Raw genomic sequence first — 18,713 nt, 5'->3', positions numbered from 1 at the left:
GTTGCCAATTATGTTATAGCAAATTGTTCATTTTTCTTTCCACTTTTAATCATCTACTTCCCGGCTACTGCAGCAAATAGAAATGGACCCTATATTATACGAGTCGTCAGCCGTTCTTCCGGGAGAGGCAGTACATAAATAATGACAGTCCCCTCCCTCCGCAGGCTCGTGTTACACCTCGTGACCACCATCCCTCCCCAGGCTGTGACGACGTGAGAAAAATATGCAGTGTACACAGACCAGCCAATGAAATCAAGGCCCCCGGATCACGTGATTATGCCAGCCAATCTTGTGACTGGATATCTAATTTTGATTCCAAGTCGTTATTTACGGCTAAACGCGCGCAATTTCAAAAGCTGTCGTTGTTTACCGTCACGCTTAGCCGCTTGTCGCGAGACATCAACCATGAAGACGCCGTCTGTTGAAGAGATGGACACCTTAAAATATACCGAGCTGCGAAAGCTGGCAAAGGCGGCCGGACTGAAGTCTAATCTGAAGGTGAGACGTCGCGCTGTGTGGTTGTGCTTCATAGGACAGTCAGCTGTCGTACGTGACGTACATAACTGAATATAGGGATCGCTTCATATATACACGTCGGTAACTCCATTGTTACATAGCAGTTTATACACCAGCTGTCTGTTAATAAGCCTGTCATTATTACAATGTCACAGGCGCCCAAAAAAAGTCAGTGTGAGCGCAGCCTGAATAAGGCGGTGTTTACACGTCCCGGTTTTTTTTCGCGGCAAAAAAAACCCTGTATCTTGTGAACACCGCGGTGTTTCTTGGGAACTGCAGAGTGATGGTCTAAAGATGAGAAGAGGTTTCCAGTTCCTATACTCAGGAGTGGTTGTGTATACTCTCTATTAACCCCTTCCTGCCGCAGCCATTTTCCGGATTTTCATTCTTTTCTTCCCCACCTTCCAAAGGCCGTTAGTTTATTTCATTTTTCCGTTGATCTAGCCCTATGATTGATTTTTCGGGACGAGTTGTGGTTTTTCACGGTACCAAATAATGTAATAGAAAATGGGGAAAACAAAAAACAATTACCTCCATTGTTTTTACGTTATTCACCGTGCAGTTAAAATGTCTAACTATTCTGTGGGTCGATACGATTTATGGCGAAACCAAATTGATCTAGTAGCTCAGTGGTCCGCACGAGGATTACGTGTGCATGGAGTTTGTATGTTCTCTGTTTACGTGGATTTTGCTGGGTAATCTGGTTCCTCCCACACCCCATACAAAATATACAGAGGGAATTTAGATTGTGAGCCCCAATGAGGACAGTAAGGAATATATATATATATACTAGTCTCTCAATGTATTAGAATATCAAAAGGTTAATTTTATTTCAGTAATCAATTCAAAAAGTGAAACTCTTTTCTATAGATTCATTACACACAGAGGGATCTATTTCCAGCATTTTTCCTTTTAATGTTGATGATTATTGTAACAGTTAACCCGTTAGTGACCGGCTCATAGACTTTTTACATTGCGGCATCAGAATAAGTAAACAGAGCAGGGAGCTGTCAAATCTCCCTGCTCTCGGCTGCCAGAGGCAGTTGAGGGCTGGGGGCGTCCCTTCTCTGCCGGGTGAGATCGATATTCGTATCGATCTCGCCCGTTTAACCCCTCCGATGCGGTGCTCAATAGCGAGCGCCACATCTGAGTGGTTTTGGAGAGAGGGAGGGAGCTCCCTCTCTCTCCCACCGACACCCTGCGATACGATCGCCGAGTGTCTGTGTCTCCAATGGCAGCCGGGGGCCCCAGATCTGCCTGGAGCGACTACCTGCTAGATCATGCCGGAGGCATGACCTAGCAGATGCCTGTCCGTGTTAAACGGACAGGCAGTAATACACTGCAATACAGAAGTATTGCAGTGTATTATAAAAGCGATCGGATAATAGCATATTATAGTCCCCTAATGGGACTAGAAAAAAAGTTAAAAAAAAAGTTTAATAAAGTTAATTGAAAAACCCATCTTTTCCCCTTACAAAATGCTTTACTAATAAAAAACCAAAATAAAGTAAAAAAGTTACACATATTTGGTATCGCCGCGTCCGTAACGACCCCGACTATAAATCTATTACGTTATTTAACCCGCACAGTGAACGCCGTAAAAAATTGAATAAAAAACGACGAAAAATTGCTGTTTTCTGTGAATCCTGACTTAAAGAAAATGTGATTAAAAAGTGATCAAAAAGTCGCATCTACTCCAAAATGGTACCAATAAAAACTACAAGTCTTCCCGCAAAAAAAAAGCCCTCATACAACCGCATCGGCGAAAAAATAAAAACGTTCTGGCTCTTCAAATATTGAGACACAAAAACAAATAATTTTGAGAAAAAAGCGTTTTTTGTAGTAAAACATACAAAATCTATACAAATTTGGTATCGTTGCAATCGTAACAACCCGCTGAATAAACTTATTGTGTTATTTATACCACACGGTAAAGGGCGTAGATTTAGGACGCAAAAAAGAGTGGCGAAATTTCAGGTTTTTTTTCTATTTCCCCCCAAAAAAAGTTAATAAAGTTAATCAATAAATAATATGTACCTCAAAATGGTGCTATTAAAAAATATAACTTGTCCCGCAAAAAACAAGACCTTATACAGCTATGTCGACGCAAAAATAAAAACGTTATAGCTCTTGGAATGCGACGATGGAAAAACGTAAAAAATTGCTTGGTCATTAAGGTTTAAAATAGGCTGGTCATTAAGGGGTTAATGAAGACCCAAAATTTAGTGTCAGAAAATGTGAATATTATATAAGCCCAATTTCAAAAATGATTTTTAATACTGAAATCTCGTCCTACAGAAAAGTATGTACAGTATATGCACGCAATATTTGGTCGGGGCTCCTTTTGCATGAATTACAGCATCAATGCGGCGTGGCATGGAGGCGATCAGCCTGTGGCACAGCTGAGGTGTTATCAATGCGGCGTGGCATGGAGGCGATCAGCCTGTGGCACTGCTGAGGTGTTATGGAAGTCCAGGTTGCTTTGATACCGACCTTCATCTCGTCTGCATTGTTGGGTCTGGGGTCTCATCTTCCTCTTGACAATACCCTATAGATTCTCTATGGGGTTTAGGTCAGGGGAGTTTGCTGGCCAATCAAGCGCAGTGATACTGTGGTTATTACACCAGGTATTGGTACTTTAGGCAGTGTGGGCAGGTGCCAAGTCCTGCTGGAAAATGAAATCCGCATCTCCATAAAGCTTGTCAGCAGAGGGAAGCCTGAAGTGCTCTAAAATTTCCTTTTAGACGCTGCGCTGACTCTGGACTTGATATAACACAGTGGACCAACACCAGCAGATGACATGTCACCCCAAACCATCACTGACTGGAAACTTCACACTGGACCGCAAGACACTTGGATTGACGCCTCTCCACTCTTCCTCCAGATTCTGGGACCGAGATTTCCCAACGAAATGAAAAATTTACTTTCATCTGTGAACAGGACTTTGGACCACTGAGCAGCAGTGTTGGTCCACTGTGTTATGTCAAGTCCGGAGTCAGTGCAGCGCCTATCAGGAAATTTTAGAGCACTTCAGGCTTCCCTCTGCTGACAAGCTTTATGGAGATGCTGATTTCATTTTCCAGCAGGACTACTTACCTGCAAACGCTGATGCTGCTGCAGAATCAACTGTAGCCTCTGGTGCCGATGTGGCCGACACGACGCAGGACCTGTGAGTGACGTCACAGATCTGCACTGTCAGAAGCTGGGCGTTCTGAAGAGAAGTGGATGATACTTCTCTTCAGAGCGCCCAGCTAGTAAAAGTATTAAAAACGCCCCGATGTACGCACATAATACACGCCCACTTGGACTTTTACTTTTCAACACACCCACTTGGACTTTTGCAAGCCTCATTTGCATAACTACAAAAATGGTCATAACTTGGCCAAAAATGCTCGTTTTTTAAAAATAAAAACGTTACTGTAATCTACATTGCAGCGCTGATCTGCTGCAATAGCAGATAGGGGTTGCAAAATCTGGTGACAGAGCCTCTTTAAGAATCAAGGCTCTTTATCCGATCCCATGGATAGGAACGCTGATTACTACCTCAAGAGAACCTGGGAAGCTTCTACGGGGGCTTTTAAGCCAGGCATTGCAGCCACTTCTGTGGCTGGGTCTCTAAAGATATAGCTAGTGCAATTAGAGCTCCACATTAGAGATAAACCCTCCAGGGATCAGATCCTCTCCTTCCTTCCAATGCTATCTAAGGCAGCAGATCTTTTGGCCGATGTCTCGGTAGATTCTGTACGGCTCTTTGCCAGATCAGCTGCTCTCTCAAACTCCGCTAGAAGGGCTATCTGGCTAAAAACCTGAAAGGGGTACACTGGGTCAAAAGGGAAGCTATGGGCTATTCCCTGCTCTGGCGATTTATTATTTGTTTGACCCCGCTAGATGACCTATTAGAAAAGGTGTCTGATAGGAAGAAGGGGGTTCCCTACACAAGGAAAACCAATTGATTCCTTTTGTCCCAAGAGGTTTAATAAAAGACCTAACCCTAGGGGACAGGGGACTAGGGCCTCATAATTTCCAAAGAAAAACAAGGGCTTCCTTTTCAGGCCTCAAAACGACCCCAAAAACAGAGACCACCAACAATGACGCCAGAGGACCCATGGTGGGGGTAGTCTATCACTGTATTTCAAAAATTGGAAATAAAAAATCAGTGGATTCTTGGAATTATAAAAACAGGGTACGTCCTAGAATACAGTTCTCTTCCCCCCAAACAGAGATTCTTTCCCACAAAGACCCTAAAAAATTCAGAGAAACAGAAAGTATTCGAGTCAGAAATTGTCACTTATTTAAAAATAAAAAAAAGGGGGTTCCAATTCAAGCCCCAAGTGCAGAAACAGGCCAGGGCTTTTATTCCCATCTTTTCCTGGTGAAGAAACCAGAAGGGAAATACAGGGTCATAATAAATTTGAAGTATCTGAACTCTTATCTGACATACAAAAAATTTTGCATGAAGAGAATTCCTTCAACCATAAATCTCCTCTCCAAAGATTGTGTGATGGCATCACTAGACCCGGAGGATGAATATTATCATGTGCCGATATGCAGTCCTTCCCAGAAATATCTAAGGGTAGCAGTGACCCTCAATAAATCTTTGTTTCACCTACAGTATAGAGTCCTCCCCTTTGGCATTTCACAAGCCCCAAGGGTGTTCTCAAAATTAATGGCAGAAATGACATCAGGACGAGGGACATCCTCCTGATTCCCTACCTGGACGATTTTCTAATAGTGGCAGAAACTTCTCAGACCCTGATCCAACAGATAGAAATAATTTGCTCTATCCTAACGAATTTAGGATGGAACACAAATCTAAAAAAAATCCAATTTAATCCCATCAACCAGATGCGTCTTTCTAGGGATTCTGCTAGATTCCTCCAGGAAGATGTCCCTTTCTTCCAGAATGGAAGATCAATCCCGTTATAGACAGTCTCAGAGCTATATTTAAACTATACGACCTCTTTCAGGAAAGCTATGTCCGTTCTGGGCCTCATGATTTCCTGCAGTATTATGGGCTCACTTCAGATCCAGGGCTCTACAATGGGACATTCTATATCAGTGGGATAAGGGCAGTCTCCCTAGATCAATCCCTCCACATGTCATAAGCAGCCAGGCTCAGATGGTGGTTGAACAGGGAAAAGCTCAGGTGGGGCATTCCATGGATAACAACCCCTACTCTCAATATAACTAGGGATGTGAGTCCTTTGGGTTGGGGAGCTCACTATGACTCCTTTCTTCAGGGTCAGTGGGATCACCAGACTGTTCAGAGGTCCCTCAACTTCAGGGAACTGGCAGCAGTTTTTCAGACTATGAAAAACCCTATACCAGCAATTTCAGGTCAGAATTAAAAAATATAACCTTAAAGGTTCAGATATCCGTACTAAGTTCCTTCTTTGATTTCATATTGGCCAAAAAAAACCTGGGTTAGGAGATTCCTGACCGCCTCCTCTTGGCTTAAACCCTAGATTAGATCCTCCGTTCCTCCATGTGACTTAAATATTGTTCTCCAGGCTATGAGAAACCCACCGTTTGAACCACTAGACTCTATAACCATAAAGATGCTGACACTCAAAATGACGTTCTTGTTAGCCATTACATTGGCCCGTAGAGTAAGTGAGATTCAGGGCCTTTCTGCCTTTCCTCCATATACTCTACTATTCGATGACAGGGTCATCTTAAAAACCTTACCGGGATTTCTTCCTAAAGTGGTCTCTCCGTTTCATATAGACCAAGAGATTATTCTCCACTCCTTTTTTGTAATTCCCCAAAAAATCAGAAGGAACAGCAGTTTAACTGCCTGGACGTAAGGCGATGCCTAGTCGCAGAAGAAATGCCTCCCGATCTGACCCCCTTAGACTTTTATCTTTGGGGGTCATCTGAAGGCAATTGTCTATGCTGTGAAGATACGAGATGTGCAGCAACTGAAACTACGGATACTGGAAGCCTGTGCTTGCATTTCTTCTGCGGTGTTGCTATCAGTGTGTGAAGAGTGGGACAAGAGGGTTGCATTGACAATCCAACACAATGGGCAGCACTTTGAACACATTTTATAAGTGGTCAGAAACTTGTAAATAACTCATGAAAGAATAAAGTAACGTTAAAACCAAGCACACCGGCGTGGCCTAGCGGTGAATGTGAGAGGACGTGTGTGACCGGAGCTCCTGCTGTATCCATCCTGTCAGGCCTATATATCCTGCAGAATTCGGGGAAAACGGTTTCCCCTGTGACTTACCTAAGTTTAGAGGTGGAGGTGCACGAGTGCCCGTCCATAATGACGCGCTCGAAGAAGCAGAAGTCGCCGCCAGCGAGTCCCGGGTCCTGCTCTCAAGATGGCGCCGGCGAGTGGGAGGGCCGCACTAGAGGCCTCAGGCAGGAAGCAGCAGGAGAAAACCTGGAGAGGTTCGCTTGCACGCCGAGAGCAGGGGGTGCGACAGCACAGCAGATAGCGTCGGCTGGAGATCAGGCTGCTGGAGGCTCCGCTTATGGATCCAGGTACTCTCCTTTGGCAGGGGACATGAGAAGTGAGGAGGAGGAGATGTGCAGTGCCATGCAGGATCAGCCAGGTGCTGGAGGGAAAAGTGGAGCAAGGAATGGGGAACCCTCATTAAAGGACATTTTTGCAGCAGTGAAGCAGAATTCTATGGTCCTTACTGCCTTATCATGCCAGATGGGTGGATTGAAGGAGGACATTTTGTTGCTCAGGAATGATTTGCAAAAAGTAGCGGAACGCACCACTGCTATAGAGGGGAGAGTATCAGAAATGGAGGATGCGATTCCTAACATAAGGCAGGATGTACAAGCACACTCTCAGGCAGTGGCTGCATTGCTGCCAAAGACAGATGACATGGAGAATCGGCTGAGACGGAACAACGTTCGCCTCGTGGGGGTTCCGGAAAGAGTGGAGGGAACGAATCCGGATGATTTCTTTGAAAAATGGCTGATAGACACATTTGGCAGAGATGAATTGACCCCTCTATTTGCAGTGGAGAGAGTGCACAGAGTGCCGCCGAGACCCGTTCTAATAAAGATTCTACACTACAAAGATAGAGATAAGATCCTGAGGAAAGCTAGAGAACGTCAAGACATCTCCTTCAATGGGGTGAAGGTGTCCTTCTTCCCGGATTTCTCTATGGAAGTACAACGGAAAAGATCGCAGTTTATGGATATAAAGAGACGCCTAAGGGCGTTACAAGTGCAATATTCTATGATGTATCCTGCCCGCCTGAGTGGTGGCGGCCCTGGGCACGACTTCCTTTTTCGAGACACCGAGAGAAGCGGTTAGATGGTTGGACAGCCATGAAAGTCAACTGAGACCGGCGGAGGCAGAGAGACGGCGCTGATCTGGAGTGGACCGGCTGAGAAGATGAGGCCGGGGATGCGGGATTGAACCAGGTGTCGTAGACCATTGCAAGAACTGGCACTGAGGGTTCCTGGCTATGCTTGGTTTCCTGATTGAACTCCTGGGGGCCTTTGAGGGCCTGGCTGCGGTGCACACTGAAGACGGGGAGTGGAGGAATTTGTCTATGGATATTGAGGTGTACTGATATGTTGAAGGGATGGCTGTTTATTTGCAAAAAGGCAGCGGGAGTAATGGTCAGTTGAGCGGGAAGGGTGAATTGCAAGTTATGGTATTGCTGAGTGGGCGGTGTTGACCTGCCGATGCTTGTCGTTATGGGTTATGACAGATACTATCTGTCGCCCCGACCCTTGGAAGGGGCTAGGTTTACTGGGGATGTTACAGGGTTGGGGAAGGGATGGGGGGGAGGGGTGGGGTGGATGACCCGGCCGGTCGGATATTTAAAACTACGAATACAGGGTAGGATGCATTGGGATATGTTGAGGGATGACGGGATCACTTAATTGTCTGTCCTGGAATGTTCGGGGCTTGCGGGACTCCAGAAGACGGCAGGCGGTATTTGAATTTATCAAGAAGCAGGAGTCACGGGTGATGGGACTACAGGAGACGCATATGACTAGGGATTCGATTTCCATGATGCATAGGGCCTGGGTAGGCCATAGTTTTCATTCCTACCACACTACATATTCAAGGGGGGGTGAGTCTTCTCATACATAGGGCGGTGCTATTTATGTCATGACTCCTTCCAGGATGGGGAGGGGCGGTATGTTGGGGTACACTGTACACTCTATCATTGGGATTGTGTGTTGGTGGTGCTGTATGTTCCCCCTCCCTTTCCAAGTGGGTGAATTAAGAAAGTGGTGGAAGAACTGGCTAGATTCCCGGAGGTGCCGTTACTCTTGATGGGGGATTTTAATGCGGTAACTAATACTAATATGGATAAATTTGGCACGACACGGGGAGGAATAACTGCGTTTGGTCATCTTGTTGCGGAAATGGGCTAGCGGGACATATGGAGGGATAAGCATCCAAGTAGGTTTCAGTACTCTTGTGCGTCTTCCACGTATCAGTCTCTCTCCAGGATTGACTTAATCTTGTGCTCGCCTGCAGCGGTGCCCTTTGTAGACCAGATAGAATACCTACAAAGAGCCTTATCCGATCCTTCTCCTTTGTTAATGAAGGTAGTGACGGAGGGGAGGACAGGGCGGGGGCAAGGGTTCTGGAAGCTCAATGCCTTTTGGCTGAAGTTGATAGATAATAAACAGATTTTAGACCTCCTAAAGGAATATTTTCAGTTCAACTTGGGTACTGTACCGCAAGAGATACTGTGAGACACGAAGGCGTGGCTGAGAGGGGTGTTCAATCCAGCACATTTCGGCAGTAAAAACCAGGTCTAGACAGTTAGGGGAAGCGCTGTTGGAAAGCGTGACGGAGACAGGTTTCATATTGCGGATAACACACCAGACACTTTGAAGCATTGGGTGGAGGCACAGAGGTTGTTAAAGCAGCATCAGTTGGAGAGGGCGGATAACAAACGGATGTTTTTAAACCGCCAATATTATGAGGAGGGGGAGACCACAGGACGGTTGCTGGCAAGGATGGCGCAGGCTCAGAGGGAGAATAATTATATACATACTATTAGGGGGGAGGGGGGAAAGCCAGAGACCGATTCAGGACAGATATTGAAAGTCTTTCAGCAGTTTTACTCCGATTTATATGCCTCTAGAGCAGAACACACACCTCAACAGTTGGAAGAGTATATAAGGGAAATTGACCTTCCCAGGTTGGGAGGGGAGGAGAGAATGACATTGGAGGAGCTCCAGGCAGCCATAGTGATGCTCGCCAGTGAAAAGGCTCCGGGGCCGGATGGTCTTCCGGTGGAGGTTTTTAAAGAGGCTCTGTCACCAGATTTTGCAACCCCTATCTGCTATTGCAGCAGATAGGCGCTGCAATGTAGATTACAGTAACGTTTTTATTTTTAAAAAACGAGCATTTTTGGCCAAGTTATGGCCATTTTTGTAGTTATGCAAATGAGGCTTGCAAAAGTCCAAGTGGGCGTGTATTATGTGCGTACATCGGGGCATTTTTAATACTTTTACTAGCTGGGCGTTCTGATGAGAAGTATCATCCACTGCTCTTAAGAACGCCCAGCTTCTGGCAGTGCAGACACAGCCGTGTTCTCGAGAGATCACGCTGTGTCGTCACTCACAGGTCCTGCATTGTGTCAGACGAGTGAGGACACCGGCACCAGAGGCTACAGTTGATTCTGCAGCAGCATCAGCGTTTGCAGGTAAGTAGCTACATCGACTTACCTGCAAATGCCGATGCTGCTGCAGAATCAACTGAAGCCTCTGGTGCCGGTGTCCTCGCTCGTCTGACACGATGCAGGACCTGTGAGTGACGACACAGCGTGATCTCTCGAGAACACGGCTGTGTCTGCACTGCCAGAAGCTGGGCGTTCTGAAGAGAAGTGGATGATACTTCTCATCAGAACGCCCAGCTAGTAAAAGTATTAAAAACGCCCCGATGTACGCACATAATACACGCCCACTTGGACTTTTGCAAGCCTCATTTGCATAACTACAAAAATGGTCATAACTTGGCCAAAAATGCTCGTTTTTTAAAAATAAAAACGTTCCTGTAATCTACATTGCAGCGCCTATCTGCTGCAATAGCAGATAGGTGTTGCAAAATCTGGTGACAGAGCCTCTTTAAAGAATATGGGGAGGAACTCACACCTCAGAAAAATGGCTACTCTTCTGGACAGCTTTGATAGGGGGCGGCTCCCGGAATCAATGTATGAAGCTACTATAGTGGTTCTGCCTAAAGAGGGTAAGGATCCTCATCTCCCGGGCTCCTATAGACCAGTGTCTCTATTGACGGCGGATATTAAAATTATAGCAAAGGTCTTGGCGCTTCGACTTTCTAGAGTAGTGGCCGGGGTGGTACATGGAGACCAGGCCGGCTTTATGCCATCCAAATCGACGGCGGTGAACCTGAGACGGCTGTTCTTGAGTTTGCAGGTTCTTCTGGATAATCATGGGGGGGAGAGCCATTCTTTCCTTAGATGCGGCTAAAGCGTTTGATTGCGTGGAATGGGGATATTTGTGGTCAGTTCTGGGAAAAATGGGATTCGGCCCTAATTTCATAAAATGGGTAAGGTTGTTATACGTAGCCCCGACTGCAAAAATAAGGGTAAATGGGGCCCTCTCTGATCGGTTTGCGCTGGCGCGGGGAACACGTCAGGGATGTCCCTTGTCTCAGTTGTTGTTGGCGGTGGAACATTTGGCGTGTGCAGTACGACAACATGAGCACATACAGGGGTTGAGATATGGGGGAGTGGAGGAACGAATTGCATTATACGCGGATGCTATGCTGTTGTTCATGGCGGATACCGAGCGCACACTACCGTTAGTTATGGCCCTGATTAAACGTTTTGGGAAATATTCGGGATTGCTCATTAATTGGTCGAAATCGGCTCTTATGTTCATGGATCCGGGGGTCATCCAGACTGGGGAGGAGGAGGTGGAGATACCGGTGGTCACGGAGTCTAAATATTTGGGGGTTAGGGTGACGGCGAAAGCGCAGGATTATATATCCCTTAATGTGATGCCACTGTTAACAACTATAAAGGCCAAAGTAGAGGCTTGGAATAAGCTACCGCTATCTGCTCTGGGTAGGACGAATTTGATTAAAATGATCCTTATGCCTCAAGTGCTGTACGTCCTACATAATTCCCCGGTATGGATCCCCAAATATTGGTTTAGGAGGTTGCATAACCTTTTTAGAGACCTAGTATGGAAGAAGGGGGGTGCCCCGGATTAAACTGGAGAAACTCCAATTGCCTAAGGAGGAGGGGGGCCTGGCTTTGCCCAATGCTTGGGTGTATTATTTAGCTGCCCAATGTCAGCATTTTTGGGGGTGGGAGCAGGAGGAAACCTGGGGGTTCTGCGCGCACATCCTATCATATCTGGGGGGGGGGGGAGAGAATCCGTTGGCAGGACTGGAAGCACACCGCTATAAAAGGCTGGCGAGTACTCGACCCACCCTGCTTCTCATACATAAGGTGTGGTGGCAGTGTAAGCACTTGTTGGAGATAGGAGAGTGTACTAAATATACTCCACTCTGGAGGAATGCATATCTGGGGGAACTGGGCAAATTGGAAGGGATGCAGGGGTGGGAGCAGCGAGGCATAATACGATTGAGTCAGTTGTACGAGGGAGGCATACTCAAATCCTTTCAGCAATTAAGGGAGGGATTTCAGTTGGATTCCCGCATGTTCTATCAGTACCTGCAGATTCGGCATGCTGTGCAGACACAAGCTGCTAGTGTAGACATGACGATCCATGCTACCGGAGGGTTGGAACATATTGCAAAAGCAGTAACGTCAAGGGGATTAATTTCATTGGTCTATCGCAGGCTGCTGTCGGAACATGTGGGAGATCCTATGGCACCAGTCAAAGCTGCATGGGAAAGATGTGGGTCCTATTCCTACAGACCACTGGGAGGCTGTCTTGGCGTCATCATGTACTTTGTCCATCAATGTAGCACAACGGAGGTCCGAGTTATTTCTGATACATAGGGTGTATAGGACCCCCTGGGTTCTGAAACAGATGGGATTACGGGCAGACGCCAGGTGCCCTAGATGTCCGGAAGAAAAGGCAGACATCCTTCACATGTTCTGGTCCTGCGGGAGATTGGGGACCTTATGGACAGAAATGTCAGAGTTACTAGGTCGAGTGTTTTGAGGTGCAGATTCCATTGGATCCTGTGGTAATGCTGCTGGGGTATGTTGGTGATTTGGAGGGGGATAGGATGTCCGGTTTGGCAATTGCAAAAATATTATACCAAGTTCGGAAGGGAATAGCAAAACACTGGCTGGATGCGGAGCCACCCTCGAAGCAAGAAATTATAGGTGCACTTAACTCTCAGGTTCTGATGGAATATAGGATATATTCCAAGAGGGGGTCCAAGACTAAGTTTGAAAAACAATGGGCTAGGTGGATTGATCACTCTGGGTGTGCTTCCTTGGAACTCATGGCGCTACGCGCGCTGGTCTCAATCTAAACGGTCCTGGGGTTCCAGGGAATACTACGGGCGCGGGGGGCACTGGAGCAGGGGGGGCAAGGTCACACATTCAGGAATGGTTCTACTGACAGGTGTGTACATGTGGAGAGTTGGAGGGAGATGGGGAGTGGAAATGAGAAGGAGATAGGATAAGGAAGCTTGTAACGTGAGGGCCGGCTGGGGGTTGCAGGGGGGAGTTGGGGAAAGGGGAATGTTTTGTTGGAAATAAATGCTTGGGTCTTTGGAAATATGTTTTCACAATATATGAGAATGTATAATGAATAAACTTGAACTGATTAAAAAAACAAGCACACCATTGGTTTTCTTGTGAAAATCTCGATAAGTTTGTCACATGACCCTCTTCCCATTGAAAAAACTAAAGTTGGATACAAAATGGCTGACTTCAAAATGGCCGCCATGGTCAACACCCAGCTTGAAAAGTTTCCCCCCCCCCCCCCTCCCATATACTAATGTGCCACAAACAGGAAGTTAATATCACCAACCATTCCCATTTTATTTAGGTGTATCCATATAAATGGCCCACCCTGTACATCTCCAGGGGTGCTGTCATAGGTGAAGGGGTAAAAGATTGATTACTTACCGGCAATCGGTTTTTCATGAACCTGTGAAAGCACCTCTCTGTTACCCTCCCTAATTCTTGTAGCATATATAGTCCTCATAGGTTAAGTGCCAACATGAATATGAAGGGATTCCTTGTAAATACTGTATACATTAAGCTGTGAGGTAATTCCACGTGGGTGGCGCAAAAATATATATATATGTATATAATCTCAAACGAAACTAATTCTCATCCTGAGTTCTTGGTAAGACTGGGTGTGTGGAGAGGTGTCCTTTTCAGTTTTTTCCTTGTAGAAGTAGTAAAACATAAACGATATATATTTGGTATCACTGTAATCTCATTGACCCGCAGAATAAAGCGAACATGCTGTTTTTACCGCACTGTGAACGCTGTAAAAACAAAACCACTCAAAAGATTGAGAAATAATTTTTTTTCCTATTCCACACACACACAATAATTTTCCAGTTTCCCACTACATTATATGGTACAATAAATGGTGCTGTGAAAATCTACAACTCGTCCCGCAAAAAAACAAGCCTCGTACGGCAATCTTGATGGAAAAATAAAAATTGAAATCCGAAAAATGGCTGCGGTGGGAAAGTGTTAAACTGATACCATAATAGTCGTTGGGTGACAGATGCCTGACAGTGGGTAACTATCCTTTTGAATGGATGCCATTATAGCCAATGCCGCTGTTGGGCATCCCTCACCGTCTACGTTTAGTGTGTACGTCAAAGCTTTTCCCAGCGTATACATTACACTTGGGGTATGTTCACACGGACTATTTTCGGCCGTTTTTCAGACCGTATATGCCCGAAAGACTGCCGAAAAATCGGAAGCAGAACACCTCTTCTGTTCCGATGGAGCGTTTTTAGCAGTGTTTTTTTTTACGCGTAAAAAACTGCCACGAAAAAGAAGTGCAGGACACTTCTTGGGACGTTTTTGGAGCCGTTTTCCATACTCTCTATTGAGAAAAAGCTCCAAAAAAAGCAGCGATAATCGCGAGTGGCACAAAAAAGTCTGAATCAGGAGCTGTTTTCTCTCCGTGTTTTGAGAAGTTTTTGACTCTGCGTGTGAACATACCCTTAAGTTAAAAAGAACGAGATGTGAAGGGGGGGAGATGGATGTCCTTGTATTTTGTCTCCATATTGAGGAGTTCGCTGTACTCGTGGGAGGATTGACAATCATGATGGGGGATTCTTTACTTAGATATATACACACAGATCTTATCTAGAAGTGCAGGAACTGCGTATTTGCTATGAATTTTGCTAATATTCCCACAATTTAGATGTCATAACAAATAATCACGACATACGTTGTAAATGACACAGTTTGAGAGTTAGGACATTGTAAAATGATTTGTCACGTAACTACAAAATTATCTATTTGTCACCACAATATATTATTATTTTTTTTTGTTCATTTCTAATTTGAATCATAGGCTGGCCGACTACTCAGAACTTTGAAGAAACACTTTCATCCAGCCGTCCTCACAGAGCAAAGTAGTAGCGTAAGTCTTCTTTATTGTCTTGTGTTTGCATATTTTAACCCGTTAGTGAGCGGCCCATCGTGTTTCTACGTCGGTCACTAACGGGCCTTATTCCGATGCCATAGACTTTTTACGTCGCGGCATCGGAATAAGTAAACAGAGCAGGGAGCGGTCAAATCTCCCTGCTCTCAGCTGCTGGGAGCGTCCCTGCTCTGCCGGGTGAGATCGATATTCGTATCGATCTCACCCGTTTAACCCCTCAGATGCGGTGCACAATAGCGAGCACCGCATCTGAGTGGTTTTGGAGAGAGGGAGGGAGCTCCCTCTCATCCCACTGACACCCGGAGATAAGATCGCCGAGTATCAGTGTCTCCAATGGCAGCCGGGGGTCTAATAAAGGCCCCCAGGTCTGCCTGGAGTGAATGCCTGCTAGATCATGCCGCAGGCATGACCTAGCAGATGCCTGTCCGTGTTAAACGGACAGGCAGTAATACACTGCAATACAAAAGTATTGCAGTGTATTATAATAGCGATCGCAGAATCGCATATTATAGTCCCCTAATGGGACTAGTAGAAAAGTGAAAAAAAAGTTTAATAAAGTTAATTTAAAAAAAAATGTGAAAAAAATGAAAAACCCAGCTTTTCCCCTTACAAAATGCTTTACTATTAAAAAAACAAAATAAAGTTAAAAAGTTACACATATTTTGTATCGCCGCGTCCGTAACGACCCCGACTATAAATCTATTACATTATTTAACCCGCACGGAGAACGCCGTAAAAAATTTAATAAAAAACTATGGAAAAATTGCTGTTTTTTGTGAATACTGACTTTAAAAAAATGTGATAAAAAGTGATCAAAAAGTCGCATCTACTCCAAAATGGTACCAATAAAAACTACAAGTCGTCCCGCAAAAAAAAAGCCCTCATACAACCGCATCGGCGAAAAAATAAAAACGTTACGGCTCTTCAAATACGGAGACACAAAAACAAATAATTTAGAAAAAAAAGCGTTTTTACTGTGTAAAAGTAGTAAAACATACAAAAACTATACAAATTTGGTATCGTTGCAATCGTAGCAACCCGCTGAATAAAGTTATTGTGTTATTTATACCACACGGTAAACGGCGTAGATTTAGGACGCAAAAAAGAGTGGCAAAATTTCAGATTTTTTTTCTATTTCCCCCCCCCCCCCAAAAAAAAGTTAATAAAAGTTAATCAATAAATAATATGTACCTAAAAATGGTGCTATTAAAAAATACAACTTGTCCCGCAAAAAACAAGACCTTATACAGCTATGTCGACGCAAAAATAAAAAGGTTATAGCTCTTGGAATGCGACGATGGAAAAACTTAAAAAATACCTTGGTCATTAAGGTCCAAAATAGGCTGGTCATTAAGGGGTTAAGATGGGGTTCAAGTTTATTTACTCTGCTGCCGGGTTGACTACCTGCCTCTTCAGTAACTTGGTCCTCCTGCTGTTCGTGGCTGCCGGAATCTCCAACCTTTCTTTGGCCACGCCTCTCCTTCTCGTGGCCACTAGTTTCTTCGGGCGCACTTGCGCTCCCTGACCACTTAAAGGGCCAGCGCACCCTTTCCAATCCCTGTTACTCCAGGCCTAAAACTACTCCTCTGATCAGCTGGTGCCTGAGCAACTTTAGTGCAACAGTTTCCTGCGAAGGCTCCTTCTTGCATCCTGACACCAGTCTGCACTTTGCTACCCGCTACTAGTCTGTATCCAGCTACCTCAGACAAGCCAGTGGCTTTCTACCTGTTACGAACTGTGACTCCTGATCCACACCCGTCTGCTAAGTTATCATCTGCCAGTGCCTGTACCCTTGGTGTACTACACTGTTTGCTGGGTATGCTGCTACTCACAACGAGGCCACTTCAAGAGGTAGCAACCTGGGGGGTCTGCTAGCAGGGAAGTCAAGATATCTGTATGGGGGTTAAAGGGGGGGGGAATACCGTGCGGCTCCTCGGATAACACCCTTAGATGTGGCCCCAAGTCCAACTGGTTGAGTAGAACCGTGGGTCCACAACCCGCTGTCCCTTGCACAGCATACCCTTTATTTTTGATTGTTTTTATTGTTAAAGAGGATCTCTCACTAGAGCATCAAATCAAAACTGCATAATCTAACCTGAACCTCGCTGTCCCCCTGATTTTTGTTTTGTTTTTGGGCCCCGCCGTTCCTGAAAGATGGTCCGCCGTTGCATAGGCGCCTGATTCGCAATTTCACTGTAGTTAGCCAACAGGGTATAGACTACAATGGTTCTCCCAAGTTGGAGCCATCTTCACAGCCTCTGACTCTCTGTCCAATTAGTGCGTCGCAGCTTCAGGCTGGTCCGGGCCGGTCTGAAGCGGCTACTGTTGATTGGACAGTGTTCGAGGCAGTGAAACTCGCACTACCTCGGTGCTATCACTACTTCACACCCGGTTTCCTATATACAATGAATTTGCATATTGTCTTCCAAAACAATGGGGGACTATAATCTCAGAAACTGGAAACCCAGGAGCAAAAAAAATTGCACTGGAATCAGGGACTAGGGGATCTAGGTCAGGTATGCAGTTTTGGTTTGACCTAAGACTGGTCCTCTAGGAGAGTTCACATGACCGCTTCTGCCAGCAGTGTAGACTGTTCAGACGTCTTTGAGACTTGTTTGAAGCTGCGTTATCGAACAGCCTTTCTATCCCAGATTGGAAGATAGGTGGCCTGTTTGATTCATGTCCCTTATTGTGCCCATTGAAAAGGCTATGTTAGTAGTGGGGTATCCAATTGGAGTAGACACTTGAAAGCATACATTTGAGTACACTCTGCAGTGTTGATGTGTCGGTGGTGATTTTCCTTCTAAACACTCAACCTCTCCAATACCCTCCTGTTAGCATCACAGCAGAATAAATTGTGATTAGAAATGTAAAGATAAAACCTGTATGCGGAAAGTATTCACCCTCCTTGGTGTCTTTACTGATCTGTTTCATTACAACCTGGAATTTAACCCCTTCCCGCTTTGGTCACTTTTGACCTTCCTGACAGAGCCTCATTTTTCAAATCTGACATGTTTCACTTTATGTGGTAATAACTCCAGAATGCTTTTACCTATCCAAGCGATTCTGAGATTGTTTTCTCGTGACACATTGGACTTTATGTTACTGGCAAAATTTGCTCGATTTACATTACGTATTTAATTGTGGAAAAAGACCAAAATTTAGCGAAAAATTGCAAAAATTTGCATTTTTCTCAATTTAAATGTAAGACAAGCAAATATACCACACAAAATAGTTGCTAATTAACATCCCCCTATGTCTATCTTTAGATTGACATTGTTTTTTGAACATCTTTTCTTTTCCTAGGATGTTACAAGGCTTAGAACTTTAGCTTCTCACATTTTCAAGAAAATTCCAAAATGCTATATTTTCAGGTGCCCGTTCAGTTGTGAAGTGGCTTTGAGGGCCTTATTGTGGGTTTTTAATGTCACCCCATTTTAAAAACTGCACCCCTCAAAGTATTCAAAACCACATTTAGAAAGTTTCTTAACCCTTTAGACACTTCACAGTAATTAAAGGGACAGTGTCATGATTTTTTATTTTATTTTAATTTGTTTTTATTTAAAGAGACTCTGTCACCACATTATAAGTGCCCTGTCTCCTACATAAGGAGATCGGCGCTATAATGTAGGTGACAGTAATGCTTTTTATTTAAAAAAACG

General features: G+C 44.9%; 1 protein-coding gene across 1 annotated transcript in view; it reads left to right on the top strand.

The window, feature by feature from the left end:
• Positions 1 to 309: 309 nt before the first annotated feature.
• Positions 310 to 18,713, top strand: part of NUSAP1 (nucleolar and spindle associated protein 1) — a 62,353-nt gene continuing 43,949 nt past the window's right edge. The window contains exons 1-2 of the mRNA XM_075844760.1: positions 310 to 498; positions 14,962 to 15,030. Of these exons, the coding sequence (XP_075700875.1) occupies positions 406 to 498; positions 14,962 to 15,030 (162 nt within the window). The 5' untranslated portion in view covers positions 310 to 405. The remainder of the gene's footprint in view (positions 499 to 14,961; positions 15,031 to 18,713) is intronic.

This window comes from Rhinoderma darwinii, chromosome 12 (assembly GCF_050947455.1).
Source record: "Rhinoderma darwinii isolate aRhiDar2 chromosome 12, aRhiDar2.hap1, whole genome shotgun sequence".
Classification (NCBI taxonomy): Eukaryota; Metazoa; Chordata; class Amphibia; order Anura; family Rhinodermatidae; genus Rhinoderma; species Rhinoderma darwinii.
Note: the sequence above shows the minus strand (reverse complement) of the source record. Positions and strands in the feature narration are given on the sequence as shown.